A 13,764-nucleotide genomic window follows, 5' to 3' on the forward strand; every position below is an offset into this window, starting at 1 on the left:
CCAAAAACAGCCCATTATACAGTGCATTCGGAAACTATTCAGACCCCTTGACTTATTCAACATCTTGTTACAGTTGAAGTCAGAAGTTTACATACACTTAGGTTGGAGTCATTAAAACTAATTTTTCAACCACTCCACAAATTTCTTGTTAACAAACTATAGTTTGTCGGTTAGGACATCTACTTTGTGCATGACACAAGTAATTTTCCCAATAATTGTTTACAGACAGATTATTTCTCTTATAACTCACTGTATCACAATTCCAGTGGGTAAGAAATGTACATACACTAAGTTGACTGTGCCTTTAAACAGCTGTGTCTTTAAACAGCTCCAGAAAATTATGTAATAGCTTTAGAAGCTTCTGACAGGCTAATTGACATAATTTGAGTCAATTGGAGGTGTACCTGTGAATGTATTTCAAGGCCTACCTTCAAACTCAATGCCTCTTTGCTTGACATCATGGGAAAACCTAAAGAAACCAGTCAAGACCTCAGAAAAAAAATTGTAGAACTCCACAAGTCTGGTTCATCCTTGGGAGCAATTTTCAAACGCCTGAAGGTACCACGTTCATCTGTACAAACAATAGTACGCAAGTTTAAACACCATGGGACCACACAGCCGTCATACCGCTCAGGAAGGAGACACATTCTGTCTCCTAGAGATGAATGTATTTTGGTGTGAAAAGTGCAAATCAATCCCAGAACAGCAGCAAAAGACCTTGTGAAGATGCTGGAGGAAACAGGTACAAAAGTATTTTTCCACAGTAAAACGAGTCCTATATCCACATAACCTGAAAGACTGCTCAGCAAGGAAGAAGCCGCTGCTCCAAAACCGCCATAAAAAAAAGCCAGACTATGGTTTGCAACTGCACATGGGGACAAAGATTGTACTTTTTGGAAAACTGTCCTCTGGTCTCATGAAACAGAAATAGAACTGTTTGGCCATAACGACCATCGTTATGTTTGGAGGGAAAAAGAGGGAGGCTTGCAAGCTGAAGAACACCATCCCAACCGTGAAGTACGGGGGTGGTATCATCATGTTGTGGGGGTGTTTTGCTGTAGGAGGGACTGGGGCACTTCACAAAATAGATGGCATCCTAATTTAGGAAAATTATGTGGATATATTGGAGCAACATCAAGACATCAGGAAGTTAAAGCTCGGTCGCAAATGGGTCTTCCAAATGGACAATGACCCTAGGCATACTTCCAAAGTTGTGGCAAAATGTCTTAAGGACAACAAAGTCAAGGTATTGGAGTGGCCATCATGAAGCCCTGACCTCAATCCTATAGAAAATTTATGGGCAGAAGTGGAAAAGCATGTGCGAGCAAGGAGGCCTACAAACCTGACTTAGTTACACCAGCTCTGTCAGGAGGAATGGGCCCAAATTCACCCAACTTATTCTGGGAAGCTTGTGGAAGGCTACCCGAAATGTTTGACCCAGGTTAAACAATTTAAAGACAATGCTACCAAATACTAATTGAGTGTAAGTAAACTTCTGACTCACTGGGAAAGTGATGAAAGAAATAAAATCTGAAATAAATCATTCTCTCTACTATTATTCTGACATTTCATATTCTTAAAATAAAGTGGTGATCCTAACTGACCAAAGACAGGGAATTTTTACTAGGATTAAATGTCAGGAATTGTGAAAAACTGAGTTTAAATGTATTTGGCTAAGGTATATGTAAACTTCCGAATTAAACTGTATGTTACAGCCTTATTCTAAACGTAATTAAATTGTGTTATCCCCCTCATCAATTTACACACAATACCCTATAATAACAAAGCAAAAACAGTTTTTTTAGAAATTATTGTACTTTACTCAGTACTTTGCGATTTCAGACTTCTTGGGTATGTTTCTCCCATTCTTCTCTGAAGATCCTCTCAAGCTGTCAGGTTGGATGGGGAGCATTGCTGCACAGCAATTTGGAGGTCTCTCCAGAGATGTTCGATCGGGATCAAGTTCGGCCTCTGGCTGAACCACTCAAGGACATTCAGAGACTTGTCCCGAAGCCACTCCTGTATTGTCTTTGGCTGTGTGCTTAGGGTCGTTGTCCTGTTGGAAGGTGAACGCTCTAGAGCAGATTTTCATCAAGGATCTCTCTGATCTCTCTGTACTCAACCCTGACTGGTCTCCCAGTCCCTGCTGCTGAAAAACATCCCCACAGCATGACGCTGCCAACACCTTGCTTCGCCTTTGGGATGGTGCCAGGTGTCCTCCAGACGTGACACTTGACATTCAGGCCAAAGAGTTCAATCTTGGTTTCATCAGACCAGAGAATCTTGTTTCTCATGGTCTGAGAGTCCTTTTGTAACAATACAGAGGCGGATGCAAGATGCAAGCAACGATGGTTTAATGAATACAGGTTACAGCAGCAACAGGACAGACAGACTGTCCTCAGACGGAATCCGACCCAGGGACTAGGGCGCATCCTCCTATGTGAGCGTGCTGAGAAACCCAGGGGAGAGTGTCCGGATGGGTAGGAAGGAGCACAGCAGATAATCCACACAAGGGCGGCGAGAGATGAGCACGGACACACGACACAACCTCAGGGAAGTAACAACGATCTGACAACAAGAAACACTGGTTACAGAACATATAAAGGGAAGATAAGTGATTCCAGCTGGCGCAGACAATCAGGCCGAGATTGGGAACCACGCCCACACAAACACGGGAGAGAGAGAGAGAGAGAGAGAGAGAGAGAGAGAGAGAGAGAAGGAAAAGGAGGCAGTGGATTCATGAACCGTGACACCTTTAGGTGCTTTTTTGGCAAACTTCAAGCGACTGTCATGTGCCTTTTACTGAGGAGTGGATTTCATTTCATTTGGCCACTCTAACATAAAGGCCTGATTGGTGGAGTGCTGCATAGATGGTTGTCCTTCTGGAAGGTTCTCCCATCTCCAAAGAGGAACTCTAATGCTCTGTCAGAGTGACCATTGGTTACTTGGTCACCTCCCTGACCAAGGCCATTCTCCCCCGATTGCTCAGTTTCGCCGGACGGCGGCCAGCTCTACGAAGAGTCTTAGTGGTTCCAAACTTGTCCCATTTAAGAATGATGGAGGCCACTGTGTTCTAGGGGACCTTCAATGCTGCAGACATTTTGTTGTTCCCCTTCCCCAGATCTGTGCCTCAACACAATACTGTCTCGGAGCTCTACGGATAACTCCTTTGACCTCATGGCTTGGTTTTTGCTCTGACATGCACTGTCAACTGTGGGACCTTATATAGACAGGTGTGTGACTTTCCAAACCATGTCCAATCAATTGAATTTACCACAGGTGGACTCCAAATCAAGTTGGAGAAACATCTTAAGGATGATCAATGGAAACAGGATGCACCTGAGCTCAATTTCAGGTCTCATTGCAAAGGGTCTGAATACTTCTGTAAATAAGGTATTTCAGTTTTTGTATTTATTTGCAAAAATGAAAATAAAAAAAACTGTTGTCGCTTTGTCATTATGGGGTATTGTGTGTAGCTTGATGAGGGGAAAAAAAGATTTAATCAATTTTCAAATAAGATTGTAACGTAACAAAATGTGGTAAAAGGGAAGGGGTCTGAATACACTGTAAATCGCATACTGGGTCAGGTGGGCATCATTTGACAGCTTGTTCTATTGCTAACTTAACTAGTTAAGTTATAAAATATGATCTTACAGTGTTAGGCTTTCACAGGGTAGAAACAGATCATAATTCTGGTGCGCATAGAAAGAAGTAATGCGTGCATTCAGGTGAGTGTTCCGCGGCTATTTTTGAGAGACAAATAGACAAATATAGGTTCATTCTGTTCAGAACAACCTAGGCGCCATGCCATCTTGTAACTGAACATCAAACATCGGGATCATAAACGTTGACACTGTAGATGACATGAGTTTTATGATATGGAAATGTATAGTGCACATTTTGACTCACAGGTGTTTGGATTGCTTGTATGACATCAAAGTGGTATTTATTAGAATCCTCAATGTGTCATCTTTCAAAGTACATCGAGTCCTCTTAATTTACAGCATTTTCCTCACTCAGACAACTACAAATTTGCAAAAGTTGCCCAATTAGCGACAGGGATGGGAGCACTTTATTGAAGCGTGCGGTGCCCAAGTTCAGAATGGCCGTCAGGCAAAAAACCCATACAGCGCTGTGAGTGGCAGAGCCTGAACTCTGACATCATTTACAGCATTTTACCACTGCGTTCCAATTTAGGCACTTATTAGTGCCAAAATCTGCCATTTTCAACCCGTATATGGGTATGAGTGTAAAGAGTTAAGAAGGGGTTCATTTCAACATGACAGTTAAAACCATCCGATTTACATATTTCTGGCTCTGGTGAAAGTAGTTACAACCATGCACACAATATAGCACCTTCAATATAGCACTCTTTGCTATGAGCTCGAACACAATGCATCTGGTACACATGCAGTCATGCGTTTATTTAGACTGGACTATGATGAGCCATTTGAATGAGAAAAGAGAAAAGAGAAAAGCCCGGACGAAATCAAATGATGGGCATGGAGTTTGAATGTCCTGTAGGCCTATTTTAAACATAATACACATGATAGCTATCTGCACTGGTGAAGATGATGAAGATGATATAGGATAAATAAATAAAGAATCTATTACTTTTGTGTTAACTATCGTAATGTATTTAGAGTTGGGTTAGTTTTGGCTTTGACTCTCTTTAAGTCTACTTACTCTGGAATGTCATTGGTCAGTTGGCTTGAGTGCATCAGAAAGACAGACAAGGAACACTCATGAGTCAGACAGACAGACAAGAGAAAGAAGTGGCTGGAGAGACGGACGGCAGGACATACATCTGACAGGCTCAACCAGGACAACAGACATACAGACATATCCTACAATTGTCTCTTAGTTTCATTGTGTGTGTTCATAAGACCACAAATTCAAATTCACTGTCTGTTTCTCCATTTTCACACCCTGGAGTGTTGTGTTTTGGGAGGACTTGTAATGGATCTTGATGGTTAGTCTTATGTTCCATGTCTTTTCAGGTTCATCATCACAAACATTTAATGCATGCCAACCTGCGGGCGTTTGGAAGACGTAGATGGATGGAAGAGGATACAATGTATCAGCGGTAGCCTGGAAGGCAGGGTACGTTTCTCTCTCATTCACACCTTGTATTGAAACCATTTTACACTTACATCATCCAGCTTCTCCTGGTATAGCTAACGTGTGTTTAAATGGAAATCGACACTTTAGGACTGCTATTTTGAGAGGACACAGTCGCTCGTTGTGTATTTCTAAAAGAAGCTTAAATTATATCAAATTTTAACCAAGTATAGAAATTAGGGCTGCAATGGTTGTTGTGAAATGCATGGTGTGTGTGTCAAATCAGAGTGTGTGGGTGTATGTGTCTGTGTGTGTCGGCTCCGTCCGCTGTGGTGTACAGCAAGCAAAGGGGGCGCTCGGGGCATTGCCGTAATTGTTAGCCAGTCAGCTAAATTAGCTAAATTCAGTCAAGACCAGGGAAACAGTGCAGGGGAAGTGGTCGAGCTATCAACTAACGCTAGGCTCACTTCCGAAGCCCCTAATGGGCCTGGAATAATCAACCCTGTCACCACCACTTACTGCAGTGGAATATGAATGGGGGGGCCATTAACCATTTCTCTACTACCGGTTAGCATGGGAGACCAATTCACTTAAACCAATTAAACCTTAACTAACTGACTATCGCCCCGTAGCACTCACTTCTGTCATCATGAAGTGCTTTGAGAGACTAGTCAAGGATCATATCACCTCCACCCTACCGGACACTCCACTCCAATTTGCTTACCGCCTCAATAGGTCCACAGACGACGTAATCGCGATCACCCTGCCCTATCCCATCTGGACAAGAGGAATACCTATGTTAGAATGCTGTTCATTGACTATAGCTCAGCATTCAACACCATAGTACCCTCCAAGCTCATCATTAAGCTTGATGCTCTGGGTCTCAACTAGAGGTTGACCGAATATGATTTTTCAACGCCTATACCGATTATTGGAGGACCAAAAAAAGCCGAAATCGATAAATCGGCCGATTTTTGCAAATATATTTGTAATAATGACAATTGCAACAACACTGAATGAACAATGAACACTTTATTTTAACTTAATATAATACATAAATAAAATCAATTTTGTCTCAAATAAATAATGAAACATATTACATTTGGTTTAAATAATGCAAAAACACAGTGTTGGAGAAGAAAGTAAAAGTGCAATATGTGCCATGTAAAAAAGCTAACGTTTAAATTCCTTGCTCAGAACATGAGAACATATGAAAGCTGGTGGTTCCTTTTAACATGAGTCTTTAATATTCCCAGGTAAGAAGTTTTAGGTTGTAGTTATTATAGGACTATTTCTCTCTATACCATTTGTACTTCAGACCTTTGACTATTGGATGTGCTTTTAGGCACTATAGTATTGCCAACCTAATCTCGGGAGTTGATAGGCTTGAAGTCATAAACAGCGCTGTGCTTCAAGCATTGTGAAGAGCTGCTGGCAAACGCAGGAAAGTGCTGTTTGAATGAATGTTTACGAGCATGCTGCTGCCTACCACCGCTCAGTCAGACTGCTCTATCAAAAATCAAATCATAGATTTAATTATAATATAATAAACACACAGAAATATGAGCCTTAGGTCATTAATATGGCCAAATCTGGAAACTATCATTTAGAAAACAAAGCGTTTATTCTTTCAGTGAAATACGGAACCGTTGCGTATTTTATCTAACGGGTGGCAACCATAAGTATAAATATTGCTGTTACATTGCACAACCTTCAATGTTATGTCATAATCATGTACAATTCTGGCAAATTAATTACTGCCTTTGTTAGGAAGAATTGGTCTTCACAAAGTTCGCAACGAGCCAGGCGCCCTAAACTGCTGCATATACCCTGAGTCTGCTTACACTGAACGCAAGAGAAGTGACAATTTCAGGCACCGCATTGATTGCAACGCAGGACAAGCTAGTTAAACTAGTAATATCATCAACCATGTGTAGTTAACTAGTGATTATGTCAAGATTGTTTTTTATAAGATAAGTTTAATGCTAGCTAGCAATTTACCATGGCTCCTCGCTGCCTGCACTCGCGTAACAGCTGGTCAGCCTGCCACGCAGCCTCCTCGTGGATAGCAATATAATCGCCCATAATGCCGATTACCGATTGTTATGAAAACTTTAAATCGGCCCTAATTAATCGGCCATTCCGATTAATCGGTCGACCTCTAGTCTCAACCCCACCTGTGCAATCGGGTCCTGGACTTCCTGAAGGGCCACCCAGGTGGTGAAGGTAGAAAACAACATCTCCACTTTGCTGATCCTCAACACTGGGGCCCCAAAAGGGTGTATGCTCAGCCCCCTCCTGTACTTCCTGTTCACCCATAACTGCGTGACCAATGCATGCCTCCAACTCAATCATCAAGTTTGCAGACGACACAACAGTGTTAGGCTTGATTACCAACAATGACAAGACAGGCTACAGGAAGGAGGTGAGGGCTCTCGCGAGGGGGCAGGAAAACAATCTCTCACTTAGCGTCAACAAAACAAAGGAATCAGCAGAGAGAGCCCCCTATAAATATCGACAGGACAGCAGTGGAGCAGGTGGAAAGTTCCTTGGCGTACACATCACAGACAAACTGAAATGGTCCACCCACACAGACAGTGTGGTGAAGGCACTAGAGCACCTCTTCAACCTCAGGAGGCTGAAGAAATGTGGCTTGTCACCTTAAAGCCTCACAAACTTTTACAGAGGCACAATTGAGAGCATCCTGTCGGGCTGTCGTCAACAGCCGCAGGGCTCTCCAGAGGGTGGTGTGGTCTGCACAATGCATCACCGGGGGTAAACTACCTGCCCTCCAGGACAACAACCACCCGAACCACTGCCTGTTCACCCCACTACCATCCAGAAGGCGAGGTAAGTACAGGTGCATCAAAGCTGGGACCAAGAGACTGAAAAACAGCTTCCATCTCAAGGCCATCAGACAGTTAAACAGTCATCACTAACTCAGAGGCAGCTGCCTTCCTACAGACTTGATATCATTGGCCACTTTAATAAATGGAACACGAGTCACCTTAATAATGCTACTTTAATAATGTTTACATATCTTGCATTACTCATCTCATATGTACAGTGAGGAGAACAAGTATTTGATACACTGCCGATTTTGCAGGTTTTCCTACTTACAAAGCATGTAGAGGTCTGTCATTTTTATCATAGGTACACTTCAACTGTGAGAGACAATCACATTGTATGATTTTTAAGTAATTAATTTGCATTTTATTGCATGACATAAGTATTTGATCACCTACCAACTTGTAAGAATTCCGTCTTTCACAGACCTGTTAGTTTTTCTTTAAGAAGCCCTCCTGTTCTCCACTCATTACCTGTATTAACTGCACCTGTTTGAACTCATTACCTGTATAAAAGACACCTGTCCACACACTCAATCAAACAGACTCCAACCTCTCCACAATGGCCAAGACCAGAGGGCTGTGTAAGGACATCAGGGATACAATTGTAGACCTGCACAAGGCTGGGATGGGCTACAGGACAATAGGCAAGCAGCTTGGTGAGAAGGCAACAACTGTTGGCGCAATTATTAGAAAATGGAAGAAGTTCAAGATGACGGTCAATCACCCTCGGTTTGGGGCTCCATGCAAGAGCTCACCTCGTGGGGCATCAATGATCATGAGGAAGGTGAGGGATCAGCCCAGAACTACATGGCAGTCCCTGGTCAATGACCTGAAGAGAGCTGGGGCCACAGTCTCAAAGAAAACTATTAGTAACACACTATGCCGTCATGGATTAAAATGCTGCAGCGCACGCAAGGTCCCCCTGCTCAAGCCAGCGCATGTCCAGGCCCGTCTGAAGTTTGCCAATGACCATCTGGATGATCCAGAGGAGGAATGGGAGAAGGTCATGTGGTCTGATGAGACAATAATAGAGCTTTTTGGTCTAAACTCCACTCGCCGTGTTTGGAGGAAGAAGGATGAGTACAACCCCAAGAACACCATCCCAACCGTGAAGCATGGAGGTGGAAACATCATTCTTTGGGGATGCTTTTCTGCAAAGGGGACAGGACGACTGCACCGTATTGAGGGGAGGATGGATGGGGCCATGTATCGCAAGATCTTGGCCAACAACCTCCTTCCCTCAGTAAGAGCATTGAAGATGGGTCGTGGCTGGGTCTTTCAGCATGACAATGACCCGAAACACACAGCCAGGGCAACTAAGGAGTGGCTTCGTAAGAAGCATCTCAAGGTCCTGGAGTGTCCTAGCCAGTCTCCAGACATGAACCCAATAGAAAATCTTTGGAGGGAGCTGAAAGTCCGTATTGCCCAGCGACAGCCCCAAACCCTGAAGGATCTGGAGAAGGTCTGTAATGGAGGAGTGGGCCAAAATCCCTGCTGCAGTGTGTGCAAACCTGGTCAAGAACTACAGGAAACATATGATCTCTGTAATTGCAAACAAAGGTTTCTGTACCAAATATTAAGTTATGCTTTTCTGATGTATCAAATACTTATGTCATGCAATAAAATGCAAATTAATTACTTAAAAATCATACAATGTGATTTCCTGGAGTTTTGTTTTAGATTCCGTCTCTCACAGTTGAAGTGTACCTATGATAAAAATTACAGAACTATACATGCTTTGTAAGTAGGAAAACCTGCAAAATCGGCAGTGTATCAAATACTTGTTCTCCCCACTGTATATTCTGTATTCTATATTATCTACTGTATCTTAGCCTATGCCGCTCTGGCATTGCTCATCCATATATTTATACATTCTTATTCTATTCCTTTATTTATATTTGTGTGTGTAGGTATTGTTGTGGAGTTAGATTACATGTTAGATATTGCTGCACTGTCGGAACTGGAAGCACAAGCATTTTGCTATACTCGCAATAACATCTGCTAACCACATGTATGTGACCAATAACATCTGCTAACCACGTGTATGTGACCAATAACATCTGCTAGCCACGTGTATGTGACCAATAACATCTGCTAACCACGTGTATGTGACCAATAACATCTGCTAGCCACGTGTATGTGACCAATAACATCTGCTAACCACGTGTATGTGACCAATAACATCTGCTAGCCACGTGTATGTGACCAATACCATCTGCTAGCCACGTGTATGTGACCAATAACATCTGCTAACCACGTGTATGTGACCAATAACATCTGCTAGCCACGTGTATGTGACCAATAACATCTGCTAACCACGTGTATGTGACCAATAACATCTGCTAGCCACGTGTATGTGACCAATAACATCTGCTAGCCACGGGTATGTGATCATTAACATCTGCTAACCACGTGTATGTGACCAATAACATCTGCTAACCACGTGTATGTGACCAATAACATCTGCTAGCCACGTGTATGTGACCAATAACATCTGCTAACCACGTGTATGTGACCAATAACATCTGCTAGCCACGTGTATGTGACCAATAACATCTGCTAGCCACGTGTATGTGACCAATAACATCTGCTAACCACGTGTATGTGACCAATAACATCTGCTAGCCACGTGTATGTGACCAATAACATCTGCTAGCCACGTGTATGTGACCAATAACATCTGCTAACCACGTGTATGTGACCAATAACATCTGCTAGCCACGGGTATGTGACCAATAACATCTGCTAGCCACGTGTATGTGACCAATAACATCTGCTAGCCACGTGTATGTGACCAATAACATCTGCTAGCCACGTGTATGTGACCAATAACATCTGCTAACCACGTGTATGTGACCAATAACATCTGCTAGCCACGGGTATGTGACCAATAACATCTGCTAGCCACGTGTATGTGACCAATAGAATTTGATTGAGTTGATTAGATTACCTCTTGGTGACGGCGTTGTGGTACTCGATAAAAGTCCGGCCGTCAAAAACAATGGACTCCGACTCCCCGGCAGACTTCTCCAAGATGGCTGTGAGGAAGAGGAGGAGGAACATTGGATGAGATCACATGAAACAATAGGAAACATGGCTCCTTTAATTGGAGTCAAGGCAGTGGATGGTGATGAATTGGGATGGTTCTAATTAAAGTAAAAGGAACAGTAGGGCACACGGCCAAAGTGAATGTGTTTAGTAAAGTACACGTGTGTGTAGTTTGTGTGTGTTAACGTGTGCAAACTGGTGAGAAGGATGAAACAGAGGGGTTACGCTAACCTTCAAATTGAAACATTGTAAGACTAGCGTGACATCAACACTACACCAACAGAAACGTTGAACTCAGGATCCTTGTTCACTCACTGTTCTGACAGGCTGTGCCCGTGAAGCCGTGGGGGCACACACACTCGTAGCTCTCAAGCATGGGGTTGCAGAGACCCCCGTTGTGGCAGGGATCCCGGCTGCACGGGTGGCCCTTAAACATTGCCACGTCACTGGAGTGCAATGCGTTCTCCTGCCGCAGGATGGGAGTGCCCATCAGGGTGATCTGAGGCGGGATAGAGAGGAGGAGAGGGGACTTAGACCTGTCATAGTGCAGTGTGTAGCCGACATAGGACATACATGACATACTGAGTTTTTCCTGACCACATGACCTACCTGACCTGGAAATCCTCTCGGCCCTAAAGGCTAAAACTAGGGTTCAGAGTCTTTCCTGGTCAAGTGATATGGTCAGGACTATCTTGGTATCCTAGCCAAATAACTTCGAAGATGCATCTGACATACAGTGCATTCGGAAAGTATTCAGACTTTTTCCACATTTTGTTATGTTACAGCCTTATTCTAAAATTTATTACATTGTTCCCCCCCCTCATGAATCTACACACAATACCCCATAATGACAAAGGAAAAACAGTTTATTTTTTAGCAAATGTATTAAAAATAAGAAGCGGAAGTACTCAGACCTCTTACTCAGTACTTTGTTGAAGCACCTTTGGCAGCAATTACAGCCTCAAGTCTTCTTGGGTATGACGCTACAAGCTTGGCACAACTGCATTTGGGGGGTTTCTCACACTCTTCTCTGCAGATCTTGTCAAGCTCTGTCAGGTTGGATGGGGAGCGTCGCTGCACAGATATTTTCAGGTCTCAAGTCCTGGCTCTGGCTGCACCACTGAAGGACATTCAGACTTGTCCCGAAGCCACTCCTACGTTGTCTTGGCTGTGTGCTTAGCATTGTTGTCCTGTTGGAAGGTGAACCTTCACACCAATCTGAAGTCCTGAAAGGTCTGGAGTAGGTTTCCATTAAGGATCTCTCTGTACTTTGCTCTGTTCATCTTTTCCTCGATCGTGACTAGTCTCCCTCTCCCTGCCGTGGAAAAACATCCCCACTGCATGATTCTGCCACCACCATGCTTCACTGTTTGGATGGTATTGGTCAGGTAATGAGCTGTGTCTGGTTTCCTCCAAACGTGATGCTTTGCATTCCAGCCAAAGAGTTTAATCTGGGTTTCATCAGACCAGATAATCTTGTTTCCCATGCTATGAGAGTCTTTAGGTGCCTTTTGGTAAACTCCAAGTGGGCTGTCATGTGCATTTTACTGAGTAGTGGCTTCCATCTGGCAACTCTACTATAAAGGCCTGATTGGTGGAGTGGTGCAGAGATGTTTGTTCTTCTGAAAGGTTTCAGTGAACATCGGTTTCTTGGTCAACTCCCTGACCAAGGCCCATCTCGAACGATTGCTCAGTTTGAATGGGCGACCAGCTCTAGGAAGAGTCTTGGTGGTCCAATCTTCTTCCATTTAAGAATGACGGCGTTCTGTGTTCTTGGGGACCTTCAATGCTGCAGACATCTTTTGGTTCCCTTCCCCAGATCTGTGCCTCAACACAATCCTGTCTCGGAGCTTTACGGACAAGTCCTTCGACCTCACGGCTTGGTTTTTGTTCTGGCATGCACTGTCAATGGTGGGACCTTAAATAGACAGGTGTGTGCCTTTCCATGTCCAACCAATTGAATGTACCACAGTTCGACTCCAATCAAGTTGGAGAAACATCTCAAGGATGATAAATGAAACAGGATGCACCTGCGCTCCATTTCGAGTCTCATAGCAAAGGGTCTGAATTGTTTATGTAAATAAGGTATTTCAGTTTACATTTACATTTACATTTAAGTCATTTAGCAGACGCTCTTATCCAGAGCGACTTAGTTCTATTATAAATGTGCAAAAATGGAAAAAAAACTGTTTTTGCTTGGTCATTATGGGTTATTATGTGTAGATTGATGAGGAACATTTTTATTTCATCAATTTTAGAATAAGGCTGTAGCGTAAGTAATCTGAATACTTTCCAAATGCACTGTAGATACAGCACCAGTCAAAAGTTTGGACACACCTACTCATTCATGGGTTTATCTTTATTTTTACTATTTTCTACATTGTAGAATAATAGTGAAGACATCAAAACTATGAAATAACCCATATGGAATCATGTAGTAACCAAAAAAGTGTTAAACAAATGAAAATATATTTTAAATTTGAGATGGCCCTATTTGGTAAAAGACCAAGTCCATATTATGGCAAGAACAGCTCCAATAAGCAAAGAGAAATGACAGTCCATCATTACTTTAAGACATGCAGGTCAGTCAATCTGCACATTTCAAGAACACCAGTCTCAACGTCAACAGTGAAGAGGCGACTCCGGGATGCTGGCCTTCTAGGCAGAGTTGCAAAGAAAAGCCAAATTGGCCAATAAAAATAAAAGATTAAGAAGGGCAAAAGAACACACACACTGGACAGAGGAACTCTGCCTAGAAGGCCAGCATCCCGGAATTGCCTCTTCACTGTTGACATTGAGACTGGTG

At 43.0% G+C, this 13,764-nt stretch overlaps 1 protein-coding gene across 3 annotated transcripts in view; it reads right to left on the minus strand.

Annotated features, from left to right (window-relative positions):
* The window catches only part of LOC115101912 (agrin-like), a 492,981-nt gene that overhangs the window by 17,060 nt on the left and 462,157 nt on the right, over window positions 1-13,764 (minus strand). For all 3 annotated transcript variants that reach the window (XM_065005557.1, XM_065005556.1, XM_065005558.1), the window contains 2 exons: window positions 11,274-11,457; window positions 10,861-10,948 (listed from right to left, as the gene is read on the minus strand). In XM_065005557.1, the coding sequence (XP_064861629.1) occupies window positions 10,861-10,948; window positions 11,274-11,457 (272 nt within the window). The remainder of the gene's footprint in view (window positions 1-10,860; window positions 10,949-11,273; window positions 11,458-13,764) is intronic.

Source organism: Oncorhynchus nerka, linkage group LG20, assembly GCF_034236695.1.
Source record: "Oncorhynchus nerka isolate Pitt River linkage group LG20, Oner_Uvic_2.0, whole genome shotgun sequence".
In the NCBI taxonomy this organism is placed as follows: Eukaryota; Metazoa; Chordata; class Actinopteri; order Salmoniformes; family Salmonidae; genus Oncorhynchus; species Oncorhynchus nerka.